This window comes from Rhagoletis zephyria, unplaced genomic scaffold, assembly GCF_001687245.7.
Source record: "Rhagoletis zephyria isolate East Lansing unplaced genomic scaffold, Rhagoletis_zephyria_1.1 Rzeph_scaffold_00018, whole genome shotgun sequence".
Lineage (NCBI taxonomy): Eukaryota > Metazoa > Arthropoda > Insecta > Diptera > Tephritidae > Rhagoletis > Rhagoletis zephyria.
Window position 1 is genome coordinate 379378 of NW_016157102.1, and position 18544 is coordinate 397921.

At 33.5% G+C, this 18544-nt stretch overlaps 1 protein-coding gene across 1 annotated transcript in view; it reads right to left on the reverse strand.

Annotated features, from left to right (window-relative positions):
* Positions 1 to 10960: 10960 nt before the first annotated feature.
* DAT (Sodium-dependent dopamine transporter) overlaps positions 10961 to 18544 on the reverse strand; it is a 17323-nt gene continuing 9739 nt past the window's right edge. The window contains exons 3-10 of the mRNA XM_017613737.1: positions 14192 to 14326; positions 13957 to 14111; positions 13700 to 13881; positions 13180 to 13557; positions 12278 to 12515; positions 11978 to 12206; positions 11477 to 11745; positions 10961 to 11417 (exon numbers count right to left, since the gene is read on the reverse strand). Of these exons, the coding sequence (XP_017469226.1) occupies positions 11304 to 11417; positions 11477 to 11745; positions 11978 to 12206; positions 12278 to 12515; positions 13180 to 13557; positions 13700 to 13881; positions 13957 to 14111; positions 14192 to 14326 (1700 nt within the window). The 3' untranslated portion in view covers positions 10961 to 11303. The remainder of the gene's footprint in view (positions 11418 to 11476; positions 11746 to 11977; positions 12207 to 12277; positions 12516 to 13179; positions 13558 to 13699; positions 13882 to 13956; positions 14112 to 14191; positions 14327 to 18544) is intronic.

Here is an 18544-nt window from a genome sequence, read left to right on the forward strand (position 1 = left end):
AATACATACTTATTAACAATGTGACGTAGGCCTGGGTAACGGCGCAAATTTTTTGGCGCTGACACACTTACCGCCCGGTGCCGTTAGTGTTCCGGTGTTGCTGGCGCCATTGCGTCACAGAGTTGTGAAAACCGGTATCGGCGCCAGTAACTCAGTTCTCGGTATCAGCGCAATGGCGCGGCGCCGGACTGTGTTACCCACGGCTAATGTGACGTGTAAAATACTTACTTAGTAACAAAGCACATTGAACAGATAGTATCAGTAGAGCAACTGATTGCATTTTTTCAAATTATTTGGTCTCGAAAATGTTAAATATTTTTAATTTCTTCTCACAAAAATTCTAAATTGTTAAAATCTATCTGCATGTGAAACCTTTTTCTATACAAAACGAGTTATTCAAAAGAAGCTTTTGGAACGTTCGTTCAACTCAGCAGCACAGTCGCTGATTACTGGGCCTTGCAAAGGAAGAATCAAAATGCATCGAGAAGCAAACGAATTTGCTAAGAAACAAAGTTGCAACCATTTTAATTTTTTCCAATTTAAATTTTTTATTTTTTGTATTTCATATGGGACGCTTTGATTTAGAAGAAAAAACTCAGAACAATTTTTGACATTTTCGATACCAGAAGCAATGGTCCATGTAAGTACAACAAGTATCCAAAACTTGTACATTTTTGATCCGAAAATCATTTAATCAAGTTAGATGCTTTGATCTAATGCAACCAGTTGAATAAGGAAATTTTTAGTAAAAAACAAAAAACTGTTTCCACTTTCTCAAGCCCGTACAGTGGGACGTCCCCAAATAAGCTGCGCCCAAAAGTAGTCCCCGTACTACGAATTCGCTGAAATTTCGTATACCCGCTATTCAGGACTTAGGGATGAAGAAATGTTGTTGAAATATTAATTTAAATTACATGCGACAAAATCACTCTTTTTACAAATCTATTTTTTACATTGTAACTTTTAAAAACTAGTTTCATAACTGCTATTATGCAGTTTTATCAAAAATTCTTTTTGATTTGATTAATTGCTTTTTAAGAATTCGCTGGTCTGGTTTTACTATTTTTGTCCGATGTTGTCCCATTGTGAAAAACAATTATCTCAATTTTTTAGACATAAATAAGATGCGAGTTTTTTGGATAAATTTTTCCATCGAACGAAAAATGCAAAGAACGCGTGCAGATAACAGCACTCAGATACTTACCACTCCTTTTAATTTGGTTTAGATCTACGCGATCTCGAATAAACTGCAGTAAGCCCTGTTGTAGTCAAATGTTCTGATGTCTCTCTGCCGGATACTCTCGAGAGTCTTAGCTTCTCGGCAGAGGACGGGCCAATGCATGTTGGCTGTCACTACAGAGACGTAAACTCCTACCTCTTCAACTACTTTCCTCAACCTATAATATATGAGGAACATATGGACATATAAAATCTGATTAAAAAGTTGAAAATTTGCATTAAAATTTATTCAATTTTCGCGAGTTTTGCACAAAGTTTAGTTTTTTATTGTAGAATGAACCATTTTTTTTATAAAAAGTTGCGGGAAAATATTTGAATACAAATTGTTGCATATATTGTGAAAAATTCGCTGTGCCAATACTTTTTTCCGGCAGTGTATGTATATTAAGAATTTAAGTGGAGTTCAATTCTAAAATTTCCTACACATTCACACATGTTTATGACAACTACACACCGCTCATCCATCAATAATGGTGACAGTAATTTTCGCCCCACACTCTACATATGTACATATCCACGTCAACTCAAATCCATTAATGGCTCTTTATTATTTAAAATCCATGTGCTCAATCAACAGCTAAAGAGCGAAATACACCACACAAGCGGTTTGACAAACCAAGCGAAATTTCCCTTTGCTTCAAGCCATTTGTGCTGTATATGGGGGTCAAACCTTCAAACACCCCCATATACAGCACAAATGGCTTGAAGCAAAGGGAAATTTCGCTTGGTTTGTCAAACCGCTTGTGTGGTGTATTTCGCTCTTAATTATAGCGCATTAACTTCGACAGCAACAAAGTCATAACCTACTAGTAATTCATAGTTTTCCAATAAATAAGTACAACCCAAAATATATCTACTTAAAGTTGATTGCAATACAGCAACAATAAAACCATAATGCTTGTAATAAACAATAAAAATGAAAATTTATTTCCAAAAATATTTAACGCATTAATAATGAAAATTTATTTGCTTAAACATAAGAACTACATTACATTGCAAAATGCCGTCATATTCATTTTATTATAAATACATATTTATAAACGCTTTTGTGTGCAAAAAAAAACAAAAATTAACTTTGTATGAGTACAAATGTTGGTTGCCATTTACAAATATATAATTCATTTACTGAGCATAGTCATGTATGTATATTGTGAAATGTTAAGAAAATCCCTGCAAATGCATACAAAAATGTATACTGGCATTATAAGTATGTAGGAACTGCAAAATAGGAAACAAAAATACAAGGAAAACTAATGGAAAAGTCAGAAGTGAAATTGAAAATAAAAATAAAATGCATAAAATTCATTGCTATTAGCAAAATTTAGTGTTGTGATCTTGTGTTTTTAATACTAAATAATTTTTGATTTTGCTAACAAATTTCTTATTATTTTACTCAAGTTTTAAATTGCAGCCATTTTTTTAGGTGATAGATTACACAGTTCGACAAATGTGAACTTTTTTTACCACCTCAGTAAAACACATCATTTCTTGTAGATTTTTTGGTGCTGCTTCCAAATTTGACAACATAATGGGCTCTAGGACGTCAGGATTTTGAGGTATCCTAACCGTAAAGTGCCAAAAGCACGGTTTCGGCGATATTTGATGTTATATTTATTATAAGAAAAAGAAGTAAGTGCGCCTGGGTCACACTGGAGAAGTGAAACTTAAGTTACATATATATTTTGTTTCACAACCAATATAAATACATACATATGTACATAAATCTGCTTTTGCTTAAGGTTATATTTTTTTTCTTTTTTCTATCTAGATCCCTACCTCTACCCCTGTTCCTTCTAATTTCATTTATGTATGTTATTCTGTTTTCCTTTGTCTTTATTTATATCTTTATACTCTATCGATAACAAACTCGATAGTAACATCCAACAAAATATCGATAACAAAACTATTCAAATATGATATGATAACAAAATCGATGACAAATTCGATAAAAATTTCGATAGCAAAATCGATAATAATATTGGTAGCAAAATCGATTAGAAAATCGATAAAAATAGCGATAATAAAATCGATATCCAAAATCGCTTAGAAAATCCATAACAAATTCGATAAAAATATCAATAATAAAATCTACACCAATATCGATAACAAAACCAATAGCAATATCAATAAAAAGAATCAATAAAAAAATCTTTAAAACATCGATTACAAAATCGATCAAAATATCGATAGGTTCCGCAGATACTGATAGCAAAATCGATACCGATATCGATAAAAATTTCAATAACAAAATCGATAACAAAACCGATGAAAATATCGATAAGTCCCGAGAATCCCTAAAATCCCAAAATAGTTCACGGATTGAGTCTGAATATCCATCTATATCCTTTTCTCTATAATTACCTTCATTTTAATCTGTCTTCCTATATCTTCATCTTTACTTGTATCGGTATCCTCATCCTCCTCTTTTTCGTTATATTTATCTTTGTTTTTACTTCTGTGTTTATACTTTTCTTCATCTACATATTCCCCTTCACTTAAGTAAAGTGTTTAAATTTACCTTGATCTAGACTTTTGCCTTTATCTGTACGCATCTTTGTTTTTGTTTTTATTTTTGTCTTTATCTTTATACCCGAGCGCACTTGTGCACAAGGGTATATTAATTTTGTTCACATAACGGTTGTTTGTAACAGCCAAAACGAATCGAGATAGATATAGACAAATGTATACATAAATGATCAGGATGAAAAAAGAAATCGATTAAGCCATGTCTGTCTGTCCGTCCGTCTGTCCGTCTGTCCGTCTGTCCGTCTGTCCGTGTACACGATAACTCGAGCAAAAATTGAGATATCTCAACGAAATTTGGTATGTAGGTTTCCCTTAATCCAAGGTAGGTTGGTATTGAAAATGGGCGAAATCGGACTTTAACCACGCCCACTTCCCATATAACGGTAATTTCCAGAAATACGAAAACTGCGATATTTTAGTAACTACTGAAGATAATTCACTCAAAATTGATATTTACAATAATTTTTAGACGAAAAATAAGAATATTATAAATTTTTGGAAAATGGGCGTAGCCACGCCCACTTATGGTTACATGTGTATATCTTGGTAACCGCTGCACCAATTTCTTCCAAACTTGGCACAGTTGTTGGCCTTCGTACAGCATAAAAAACCGCCGAAACTTTTTAAAATCGGACAATAACCACGCCCACATCCCATATAACGGTAATTTAGAGAAATACAAAATCTTCGATAAATCAGTAAATATTGAAGCTAATTTATTCAAAATTGATGCTTGCAACAATTCTTTACCAAGAAATACGTTTATGGTAAAATTTTGGAAAATGGGCGTGGCACCGCCCACTTATGATCACATATAAGTATATCGGTAACCGTTCTACCAATTTGTACCAAACTCGGTATGGTTATTGTACTTGCCACGTGTAAGCAAAACGTTGAAAATTATTGAAATCGGACTAAAATAACGGCCGCTTCTCATATAACGGTAAATTTCAGAAATGCTTGAAACTTCAATATTTCGAAATTGAAGGACGCTAATTTACTCAAAATTGATACACCTCGGCTTACCATCTAGCGGAAGGTTTCGGAAGGGTGAAAAAACATATATTTAATACTTGCGCCGGGTATTTAATGTTCGGCTCCGCCCGAACTTAGACTTTCTTACTTGTTTTCTTTATCTTTGTACGTACTCCCCTTTACTTTTATTCTTGAATTGGTCTTTTTCTAAGTACTATTCTTAAACCTTTTATTAGCAAGTTTTTGTTAAATTCATACCATGTGTATACACTGAAGAAGCACTTGTTTCAACCCCAACCATTTCCGTAGCACCATTTCCGTTGCATCATTTCCGTTGAATTGGCCAATTTACTCCCAACCAACCAACCGCCGCTTAAGAAGTTTCCCTTCAAAAATTCTTTTGCTATTTGTACTTAGGGCATCATTTAGCACTTCTCTCCCCTTTAAAATTCATTTTAGCTTGTTGCGTTTCCATTTTTCTTTCTCCAGATATACATACCTGTTCAAGTTATTTAGCGATGATGACCTATGCTTACTCATGCTTGGCACAAAGAAAGCTGCTCGCCTTTAAAAAAAAAAGTAAAGCTCCCTGACAAACACTTTGTATATACCTTGACAGCCAAGCAGTCTTATAAGCTTTAGAATCCAAGATAGTAAAGTCAAGAATTGTTCGCTGCTCTCTGCTGGATGCCTAGACATAGCGATATCGAAGGGAATGAAATAACCAATGAGATGGCTAGACATGGTTGGTACAATCACCGATTTCTGATCTACTGAGGGAAATTTACTAGTACGCTACAGCCGTAACAAATGACCAAGAAACAATCGAGGCGGCTGTGAAGTTTCAATGTCTTGGAGCCGAGGCTTAACCATAAACGAACTGAGAAATTTTCGACGTTAAACAAATCTGCAATAAGCATTTGCACGGACGTCGTCACTGGACGCAGTGTTATTGCTCCAATGCTCCAACGTTGGCGTATAGCAACGAGTTCCCTCTACAACGAACGAGGAAACGGAGTAATCCATTCACCATTTCCTTAAGATTTCGCTTTTTTACCAGAATGGGTAGAGGAATAGAGACATGTGCATATGCCAGTGTCTCCCCCTCGCATAGAAGGCGTTCACAATGACTGCTTCATATATGACTTCCTATCTAACCTAGACAATAAAACAGAAAGACAACATCGCGGTGATAAGTTCTTCTGTTTGGGCACAAATATCCATTAGTATCATCATCGAATGATAAAGGGTATCGATATTGTCCCTTATCGTACCAAAATGGACCTCCCTGATCATTTTTAAATATGTTATTTTTTGTGAAAATTAAAGATATTAAAAATTGTTTATCTTGACTTTTAGATCATTAATATGGGACTTTAAATAGACCAACCACCAATAAAATATATTTTCTTTAAATTTTGTTGTGCTTCGTTCATATTTTTTTTTTCGAATTCTTCCGGAAAAAAGAGGAAGAGGAAATCGATCTAACTTCAAAGGACGAGATTAGCAAATAAACCAATATTCATTGAAGTAATGACGTAGGTAAGTACCAGTTTTATTTACATTTACGCATTTAGTACTTATGATAATAATTTCATCGTAAATCCATTGCATGTTTTCAAAAGTATAAATAGTTTAGTGTTTATTCAACATAATTACATAAACATTAATTTACTTGGCAATCGTTTATGTTACAAAAGTAAAATGCTTATAATTTATTCACTATCCGACTTCAGTGTGAAAAACTTCAAACATGTAAATATGTATGTATGCACATAGATAAAAAGATATAAATATGTATATAGGCATCGAACCTTCATGCGAATTCATGCAGCGAAATCGATTTAAAGTTAAGGCAAATTCATTTGTTCATTTGTAGAACAGCATTTGTCCCACACCCATAAAAAATTTCCGGTGGGCTGCTCAATTTACTACAGACTAACCGTTAAGACTTTGAGGTCCATTTTCGCATTGACGAATTAACCAATAACTACAGATTTTTAGTACAAAAGGTGAAAGTTAAGCGCCGAGTGATTTAACTCTTCACTATGTAAACGACCCTGAGCGTTTGTGCATATGTGATGTGTAATAAATAGATGAATAACTAATATTGTAACCAATGCTTTACTTTTTATTGCTGGAATCGTTGTTATAGGATGCACTATATTCACGCCAGAAAAGCTTTTTAGGTCGATTATTGAACAAAATACTAGCAGCGCACATAAATACATTCGTATCTAGATATACCCTGCAGGAAATGGGACTAATTTGTAGCTAACTAGCAGTCGACTAGTGGTAACTATTTATTAACAATTTCCTTTGGCCGTAACTAACTACTCGTCTGCACTAAATGTCAACCAATTTGTAACTACTTTTAGACATAAACTATCAATAAAAAAGGTTTTTTTCTATTTTTTATATTTTTCTTTTAATTGTTTTATTTAACAGCATATATTTGCTTATTTGGTTGCACGTTCTTTTGTAGGTGGTCCCACGTTTGAATTCCATCAAAATAATAATGTAAAATTTTGATCTTTATTTTATTTGTCCTGAATTCGAAAAATAAGTGCAGACAAAAATAGAACTGAAAGTATTTTTTGTACGAGGATGTTTAAACAGAAACTTGTAAAGAAAACAAACTCCCGATAACGTCTGCATGACACCTGCACGACTTTAAAACTAATTTAAAGTTAGTTTTGTCATAGCTAATTAGAAGTTAGTTATTTATCGAAATCCCGCAAAAAAGCTAACTATTAGTTGGTTATTTTAATCAACTGATTTTTTTTTTCTGCAGGGTATGTAAAGAATCGCAAATACGAGTATTATACAGACATACATACATAAGTGTTCCATATATGAAAATAAATAAATATGTAGCACATAATGCTCTCAGTGCGCTTAGATTTTAATACATATCTGTTGCACATACACAAATTACACCGAATTACAACTGACTAATAACTAACTGTTTTTAAATTATCTTACCTTTATTAGCATTTCAATCAAATAGTATCACTTATCCTACCTATACGTCAAACTCAAAAGTTTTTGTATATTTTTATATTTATATAATTTACGAAGGTAGTAGTTATAGCGGCTATTTCGGAGATCACCACATCACCTCAACGGCCTCCGCCGCGACAGTTCTGTCACGAAGTAAGCTTATTAGGTTGGTTTCAACCCCCAGATTATAAATATACTTGACGACTGCCTCTGGAGTGACATTGTTGAAGGCTCGCTCGGTATCGAGGAAGGCCCCACTGCATAATCTTCATGCGTGAAGACTTCCTCTGACCACTTTACCAATGTGTGCAGGGCGGTATTCACCGACCTTTTCTTACAATAAGCATATTGAGCTCTTGAAAGACAGTCTCGAGGAAACGCGTTTCTTATGCAAAGGTCTATCAGTCTGTTTAGCGTTTTTAGCAAAAGCATTTTTAGCAAATCCCTAGGGGAAACATGAGAGCCTTTTCCCGCCTTTAGGATGAATGCAACACTGACTAAAAGCTAACAAACAAACAGCAAACATCTCTGCGCTCTCAACTAAAGCCACAACATGTAAATGTGTGTTCAAATTTTTATTTGAATCAATTTTGCTACAATCGTTCAAACAAAATTATTTCAAAACTGGTGTAGCTGATGTCAGTTTATTTGCTTAACAAGTAGCCTACTATCGAGAAGGAGCTCTGGGAGCACTCTATTCCTAGTGATGTTTAGATGTGCATTGCACTTGGCCTAGGAGCTGTTCTGTAATACCTTATCTAGGGAAGGCGACAAAATGGATTCTGGGTATGAATGATGTACATACATATGTGTACATAAGAAAAAACTGAAAAGCAGAAAGAAATATAGCACCCTGTGCTACTTGGTTGTGTCCAGGCTAACTCTTTTCACAGGGTGCAGGGTTCCCACAATGATAAATATTTCTTTTGCATTCCATTATTCAACAGTTTTTTATGATGCATTTCCGAACGTGCTTATTTGCAATTCTTCCATGCTTACTTTTAGACTTCTTAAACAAATTTATTAGAGTAAATTTTAGTATAATAAAAGTGGCGAAACGAACGAACTCTATGGGGTACAACCAAACTCGCTATCGTCCATCCTTGTTGGCTTAAGTTGTAGTTTCTTTCACAAGCAAAATGTTTCGTTAAGCGACCGGAACTCAAACATAGCTACCAGAGAAGTGGCGAATCGATGACGGCTATTATTTATTTGAATAAGATGAAAAAAAACGAAACGTTGTTCCTTTATGAAATGAACCACCCTGTGCTTGTTGGGCCTATTTCAACCATATTTGTGGTGACATTTTCTCAACGCTAAACAATGAAACAAGTTTATGCTTTTTAAAACAAGGGAGCTTTATTTTAAAGTAAATATACCAATGTAAAAGAAATTTCTCCATATAACCCATAGCAAGCTTGGCTTGAATTTCCAATTGGCTGTTTTGAAAATCCAAACACTACTTACAAACAGATGTGCATCTACCAAGTTAAAGACTTGTTATAAACAAATGTATATACATACATAAATGTCAAATAAACGTTAATATTACAAACGGATTTAAAGTTAAACTTGTTGAAATAATTAACTATTTTCAATACCTAAATACATATTTCAAAACGTTTCCAATACTGAAAAAAACGTTTTGATGCGATGTCTTTGTACTTTACAGAACCTAAACATAATTAATAAATTAGACTCAATGAAACTAATACATAATTATTATATTTAAGTAGTGGCATTAGTCAAAAATTTTCATGGCTGTGGAAAAATTTTTGACATTCGCCATAAATTTTCCCTGATTGGATTAGTAAAAAATTAAAATCACAACTCAATTAAATGCTATTGCACTGAAGTAAAATACTGTATTTAAATGAAATTTTTGATCGAAATTTAGGTACATAAATATTTTGTTGTAAACACACAATGAAAATATTTGTTTCGTTTAATTACAACTTTTTTGCGTTAAAACTTCTTCATGGCTGAGAAAATGTTTTAACAAGTTTTGTCAAACCGAATACTAACTAATTTTAATAGTTTTTATTAGTATTTACAATTTACATACATGTATGCATTCTGGTAAAAATATATAACAAAAAATCTGTAACCCAATTATGTAGTGTAAATTAAATATGTAAGAAAATAGATTAATTAACTTGGTAATCGAAATTTAAATAGCTTTTGTGCTAAACGATGTGCGAAAATCAGAATTTAAAATTTCTTTTTTTAAAATACCTTTTATTGGCTGCTAAAGGGTTTTAGCTCTATTATAAAGCACTGAAACGTAAACATTTTAAATTTTTCCTGCTCGTTTGCTTAGTATTGTATGTTTTGTGGAATTTCTACTTTCAATATCTATAAAGATTTGCGTTTTTGTTAATGGTGCCAGCACCACTGTGCAACATGTATACATGGCTGAGTGGTATACATGTTGCCGCAGCAGCTCATTTGCCTTCGAAACATTTGCTTCACTTTTTTGCTTGGCACCTGCACCTTTAATAAATATTATTTTTCTCAACTAGTTTTTAGTTTTATGTACAAAACTCTAGATTATCTAGGAGGATAACAACAAGTAAGTCTGTTGCGAAGAGGGACATTTTAAAGCTTCAACAATCGCATTTCAATGTACAAACATAAATGGACGAGTATTTTCTGAAGACTCGTACTCTTACAGTTAAATGCAATAAAAATTGTTTGAATGTACAATGTACATACATAGATTTGTTAACAAGCACTTCTCAACTTACTTACTATACAAACATTTAGGGCCTTCTGGGGTCAACATTTTAATTTTAAACATGCCTAGTTTTTTAATGCAAATTATTATTAATTTGTTATCCAATTCTTGTAATTTGGAATGCTTCATTCTTGCAAATCTAATATTATCTACACAGCATTTTAAATACATATACATTTTCTAATTTTGACACTGCATTTTTTGTAAAACTTTCACATCAAATAAACATACATACATACATGGTTGTATAAATACTTCATTTGGTACCTTCGCTCTTATAAATATACAAGAACTCTTACGTATATGGAATTTTGTGAAGCAAGAATTTGCCACAATTTCGTGGTTGGGGTCTCACACTGTCTACGAAGTACTCCCTAATGCAATTATCTATATATTATATATATACTAAATATATCTTTTTTATTCACTTCATTTGCATTGCATATTTGTATGTTTCTGTTTTTTTTTTTTTTTTTTGTTTTAATTCTTTGTAGTTGCATGCTTGCTGTGCAGCTTTCACACTAATGTGCCAGCGAAACCTAAGTACATTACGTTGTTTGTGAAATTTGCATTTGTATAAGTGTACAAAATTTTAATTACATTCTAATTTGACTACTAAATTTGTATTTTGTCTATGCATTACTTAAAAACTAATTCCCTAAATTTCACATGGATATTATCTAGTGAACCAATTTCAATTAAATATACACTTTCTATGATCCCAAAAAAAAAACAACGTTTCAACTCAATCGCTGAAAATTTCCACAAAAAAAAACAAAAAATATTACACATAGTAAATTTTAAATCTTGCAAATGGCTGATCTCAAACTTCGGCACCTTCTTTGGCATCTGTGAGTCGAACCTGAGTCGCCTCTGCCGTAACGCCATTGATGGAGACTTGCTGATCTCGCCAAGGTGTGGTGAGAATTTTCAAGCGCTGCAATTAATTCGCATAAATAAACAGACCTTTGTAAATGCAGATAGAAGTTTATTTACCTGCCTCAGGCTACCCGGCGTTTTGAGTATCATTATTATCGCCACCGCGGGTATCATTATAACTGAAGAGCCCGCTATACACCAACCCAACGCATTGGCCCAGGCTGGATAGGTGTAATCTTCGTATGTAAGCGGTTCATAGCCGATCAGGCCATAGACTGTGATGAAAAGTAGAAATAGGGGCGCCACAAAGCGCCAGCATATTTGCCAGTACATGCCCGGTGGAAAGCCGATCATGTCCTTTATATCTTCGCAGAAGCGATTTGTGCCTATAGAAAAATGTGTAGAGGTTAAAAATAAAAATCGATTGCAAACTTTGTACTGAAATCCGCATAAACAAGAAGGCGAAATAATATACTATGTAAGGAGGGCCACTTTGCACAGAGTTGTCAACCGCATAGACGTTCCAAGCTTTTTCAAGCGGTTTATAGGCAACCCCAAGGTAATTGCCCTTTCTGACCAACACTGCTTAAAGTAAAGGCATCTTCTTTAGTGACCCACCGTAAATCCACGAAACAGCTATCGACTCAAAGAATACAGCTATAAGTATGGAATATCCCGCTGCATAACGATCCAATAATTGAAAGAAATAGAACCCGCCGTGCGTACAACTAGCCAAACCCACGACGAAATATAGCGAAAAAAGAAGAGCAACAAAAATTTCGCGATTCTTGCCGATCTTCGGGAATTCATCACTCAAGGCTGTTATGATGGCTTCAGAACCGCCAAACTGCAATCAAAATATAACTTTAGAAACATATGTACATACATATGTAACTCGTACAACATAAAATCATTTACCGAACTATCCAAACCTAGCGTCAGTAGCATCATAAAAAAGATTAGCGCCCAAAAAGTGCTGCCCGGCATTGTTGCAATCGCCGCTGGATAGACGACAAAAACCAGTCCAGGTCCCTCTGTGGCGACATCTTCAATATTCTGCCCCGATGTGTGTGCCATATAGCCCAGCACGGAAAATATCACAAATCCAGCTATAAAACTGGTGGCAGAATTTATGCAGCTGGTGAGTAGTGCATCCCTGTAAGTTTTTAATGAAATTGTATTTGTAATTTTATTATTTTTTAATTTAAATTATTTTTTGTAAACTTATAGTTTATTCTTTACTAAAAAGCATATTAGTGCAGGTTTCAAACTTTGTGCAATATTAAAATAAAAATCAACAAACTTTCGTAATTGTTTAAAGATTTTTATTATAATTATTATTTCTTAGGAAGACTTAAAAAATGCAGTTTTTAAGTAGTTTTGATACAACAAAATACGAGTTTAGAGTAGCTGCGACTTGTTCTTGAGTTTTGGCAATCTTAGTTAATGGTGTCTGTAATTTTCTTCCACACAAAGTATATATATTCGAAGATTTTTTATATGGAGAAAATGAGCAGCACATTCAACAAAAAAGAAATTGCAAAAATCAACAGTAAGTCTTAGCTACTTTAAACTTCCACTTTATTTACTATAAGTGAATGGACTACAAACCTGTATACCAAAAATCTTTACGAAAGTTTGTTGAATTTTTTTAATATTGCACAAAAATTAAAACTTGGTTTCATAAAGAATAAAGAATAAGAAATGTTAAAGAATAAAAAATTTTTTTATAAAATATAATAGAATAAAAAGTTGTCAATATCTGAGTGTCGTATAGTTATGATAAGCACTATAGGTCTGTTTATATAAAATCTACTCACTTATAAACATTATTGTGATATTTATTGTAGGACGCATAGGCCAAGAGCACACCAAAACCCGGTCCCAATGAGAAGAACACCTGAGTCGCCGCATCGACCCACACTTCTGCTTTGTAAATGGCACTGAAGTTTGGATTCAAATAATATCGAATACCCATGGCGGAGCCAGGCAGTGTTATGCCACGTATGAAGAGTATCAACAGCACGACATAAGGAAAGAGTGCCGTAAACCATACAACCTTCCCCGATGTGCTTATTCCCTTCCACAGTGAAAAATAGCAGATAATATAGACAACCAACAGGCAAAGGGCCATATCCAGTTTGATGGGACCAAGATCATCTAAGCCTGTGCTTCGGTTTAGTTCCAGTATATAGCGGCTTGAAATGAAAAAAATATCGAAAATTTCAAAACATTTGAAATATTTACTCAAAAACATATTAGTATGGAATACATAAATAGTTTTAAATAGGACTACCAAGAAAATTTTAAAGTCAGCCATTTAAGATGTTTTTTCCTTACTTGAAGTATTCCGATGCAGCTGAGTGAAATCGCTCTGTGGTCGTTGCAACTTCTAAACTTCGATTTTCGTTGTAGCTGAATGTCGATTCATTTTGAAATGAAAAATCGGTGATATTCATAGTAGTGTTTTGTGGTTTGATTGTAGGCTGCATGGGAGGTATCGAATTTTGTTGAGCTTCGAACTGCATAAAACCCAGACATAAGGTGTAATCAAAGTTATAAAATATGAATTAAAAAACTATCCGTAATTTGTATACCGGTTTGCAGTAGTCGGAGTTCCATGGGTTTGTACACGACGTCCAAGGTAAATCATTTGTAAACGAAGCAAAGAAGAAACGTAAGCTCCAAGCGATAATAACATTGTAGTAGAAATCAACATAGAAAGCAATAAGCACCACAGCATAGCCGATTCCTATAGATATTGATTGATAGAAAATAAAAAAAAGTTAGTTGACAAAGTGTGATACTTTTATCGCATTAAAATTAACGTACCTTTAAATAGAGGCACCAAACGCCCCCAACAAGTAATGGCACCTTTACGGTTATGTTGGCCTAATGCTAGTTCCATGTAAAATAACGGTATACCACCGACCAGTAACATAATACAATATGGCACGAGAAAAGCGCCTATAAATATAGATAAGTAATAGAATTTACTAAATATTAATTTTCAACAAATTTTCGGTTTTTATTTATCAGCAAGATATCTTCATAGAAATTCAGAAAGGACACAATTTCTCATAAATGTATGCCATTTTTTGACATAATGGAAAATTAACAGCCTCATTCTGTAACGAACGATAGGCAACACGAACGATTTGTCTGCAGAGAAATGCTTCAAAACTTAGTCCGGCGGCATCATTCTAGCCGGTTTAAATGCAACTGAGACCCGTGCAACGTAATATATGAAAAGCAAGACGAAGACGCCCGATAGAGTAATAAAATCGCAATCAGAGATGTTGTCGTCGGCAAAGGCTGTAATTTCGACCAAAGAAGTTACAAAATACTGCCTTTTCTTTTGAAAATTGGGTGGCTCAAACGTCATTTTTGGTATATCTATATGTACTTTCTTACAAAATTTTGCTCCGAATAAATTACTCCGCCCTAATGTCTAAATGTCTATTTAAAGCATCAAATAATTATCGGTAATATAGAAGCAACTTTTTGATGTGACGTCCTCTTGAAAAGGAAATGAATGCGTTCGATTCATTATTTCAATTCTCCTTTTACAACATACGTCCAAAGAATTAGGCTTTAGGGCTTAACCTAATCTTCTTTTGACTTCATTCACTTAGAAGTGTTTTTATTATTTTTATGCGCTTAAATTGAATTCCCATCGGCTCCAGTAGCAAAATTTTAGCCTCATTGTAGTTTTTTACAATTAGCCGCTTAAGAAATATTTTCATTAACTTCTAATATACAAGGACTTTATGTACATACTAACATAAATCTCATTACACTGTCCATGCGGCTATTACATCCATAATTAAAAAGTAAAAATATGTGTGTATGTTCAATACATAGGAATTTACATATCGCAGAAGATCTTCAAAAGTGACACAACTCAAAATTTGGCATTTTTGAAATTATGTACTAAATATGTACACAGAGCTTTTACCTTTTACCTTCCAGCAAAGGCTGGAGCAAATTTTTGTTATAATTTGTTGAAAAAACCTATGGTGCCAATATGATTAGCATGTGCTAAGAAATAGTTTCTCGCCTTTTCTGTCGAACGGGTAATTTTGAGTTGTGTCACTTTCGAAGATCGTGTGCGATGTGTATGCATGAGCAATACAAAACTTGTTAAAAATATTTACAGGCTACCATGCTTAAGGGCTTGTATAAATTTAAGTATGTAAGTACATATACATATTTATTTAGATAAGCGCGTAATTATGAAGGTGTGTCCATCTAGTATCTCTAAGGAGAAACATTTAGTTTTGTGATTGAACGTTATAAATATGTACAACGGGCTAAAATATATGTTTAGCTCTTAGCAAAATGAGAGCATATCATCATTCACACCGTTTATTAAGTGCTTCACTTGCATTGGCGCATCTGTTTTATGTTCAAGGTCCGAGCTTATACCTGGACTTGTGGTCATCGGAGAAGCTTTATTTTACAGAATGATAACACTGTAGGACATTTTCAGTACTTTTCTGTAGAATTGATGAAACCAAGTTTTTCTGAAAGTCTGGATTGTATGTATGTATATAAGAAAATAATTTCTCAGTTTTCTAGGTTGGCGATTTTAAGCGTTTTTTTTTTTTTAATTTGAAGTTGGTGATCGCAGAGCAGCATTTAAAACAATTAAAAGTAATTTTGAATGCAAATATTTATAACATCAAAAGACCCTTCTGAATTTGCAATTAATTTTTGCCAAAAATGGCCGCTGGGTGCGCCATGATGCATAAAACATGGAAGGAACATAAAGGAAAAGTGCAAACAATGTTTCTTCATTTTTGTTCGCTCCCAAAACGCAAAAGATTTGATCCAGCGGTCGTCTTTGGTAAAAATAAATTGCAGATTCAGATTCTTCGGACCAAAAAAAATCCCAGAAAGGTCTTTTGATGTTATAAATATTTGCATTAAAAATTCTTTTGAATTGTTTTAAAATGTTTAAATTAAATTATTTTTAATTGTCTTCAAATTGAAAATGCAACGTGGGAAAACTGAGAAATTACTTTCTTATATACATACAATGCAGACTTTTAGAAAAACTTTGTTTCATAAATTCCCCAGCCGACTTCAGAACAGTGTAATTTCTGAGAAAAGTGGTAAAAATAAAAAAATACTTTTTTTCATTGGTTTTTAAATATGTCGACTTTATCAAACTACTCCCGAAATGTGCTTCTTTAATTCACTTGAATAGGCTACATAGATTGAATCAACAAAAGCATACTATTCATTTTAATTCTTCTGTTTAATAATATTAGTATTGGCCATGTTGGCTTGATGACAATGTAAGGAAAAAACACTCTGTCCGGAAGACTGTTCTTCAAGCATTTTAAGTCATTCAAGGATAGCTCGTTCCCTGTCATTTTATTCGTCAGAAGGATCATAAAGTAGATGGTCTAACTCGCAACCTTAGCCAACAGCCGATTAATAGGCTGAACGCTGGAAAAATTACAGCCCGATTCAGTGCACTTGATAAAATAAAAACATTTTATAATTAGTATTTTTTTTATTATGTATCAAGAATTCAATTCTAGCACAGAAATCGAAAGCTCATTTCTTGATAAATTATCAAGATTGATAATGCTATTGACAAGCGTTCAGAAATTGGAATTTCATATGAATTATAGTCGACATATCTACCTACTAAGAATGTATTGTATATTGGATCGTCTCCAAAGACATCGTCTTCCATTATCCAAATAAAACTATCTCAAATAATAAGTTAGCGATTTTTTTTATTTTTTGGAGTATCCCAATAATGGGTATATGAGTGTAAAAAGGAGATGCCAATTAGCAAATGTGTAACCGAAAAATATTTATTTATTTATTTAATGAGCGCACGCAAGGTTTTCAGTCCTTCGTCAAAATCAAATACAAAACAACAATCAAATTCGGTGTTCTCACATACTTAGTAATGTATTTAAAAATACCTAAAACAAAAGACACACTTCCCGTAGGTTATGTATTAGTAATTAAATAAAGAAAAGCATACAATACAACTTTTATAATCACCAACACAGACAAACGATTGATATAAATGTCATTTCCAGCACTTATAATAAAATAGCTTTTTCAAGAGCAGCATAATATAAACATACACTGCAAAATAATATTAAAAAACTTTTATTTATTCCATTATAACAACTTCAACTTTTTCAACTTCATACTTTTTTCTAGTCAAGCTCAGCTATTATTCACTCCTCCCATATTCCTCCTGATTTTATCTTTTGTGATGCCAGGACAGCCTAATTTCCTTTTTCCGTCCATCAACGCTGTCACAGCCATTACCGCACATTTAACACCCCATAATTTTGTTCTGTCCACCCCCTGCTTACCACTTCCCATGCAACGCCTTTGTTTTTTTACCACACTTTCGCTTCAGATCACTTAAAAAAGAACCAATATGATTCTGATGATAGTACAATATAAATCTAATTTTAAAACAAAATATTCACTTTACATGCATACACACACTTATTATGTAGATACAAGCATACATATGTACCTAGATATATATATATATACGTATATATTGAAATCGACATTTTTAGTCCTATTGGCCTTTGTTCTTGTGTCGACTCGATAAATGAAGTACACTCTGCTTTGGCTGACAAAGTCATGCTCCTCTTTCGACATCAAACATCAGCAACACTGCTACTCACCCAGTAAACATACCTACATCCATATAAAAGCACTCATTCCCATTCGATATTTACTGAGGTATTTTACTATATATATGCACTTTATTGTTGTAGGCCAATGCAAATTCGATGGTTGCAATGCTTAGCATTCGGCTTGTTCGGGTATGAAGTAGCCGTGTCTTTAAGTGGCTGTATATGTGTATACATATGTATGTATGTACCTTAATGACGTCACCTAATCAAATTTCCTCTTGAAACAATATTCAATAATTCTATGAGTAGAAATGAGAGTGATATGGCCACTAACATACATACACACATACATAAATTTGGGTCTAAGTGATTTGAAGTGTGCATGAATGGCGAAAGTGATATTACATACACATATGTGACCTGGTCTACGGAAAGGGGGCTTAGGTGTCAAAAAATCAATTTTCACTTTTTGGTTGATTCGGATGGAAGATGAGATGCTTTTTCACGTGGTGAAAAGCAGAAAATCCTAACTTGCTTAGAAGTGTACTAAAAA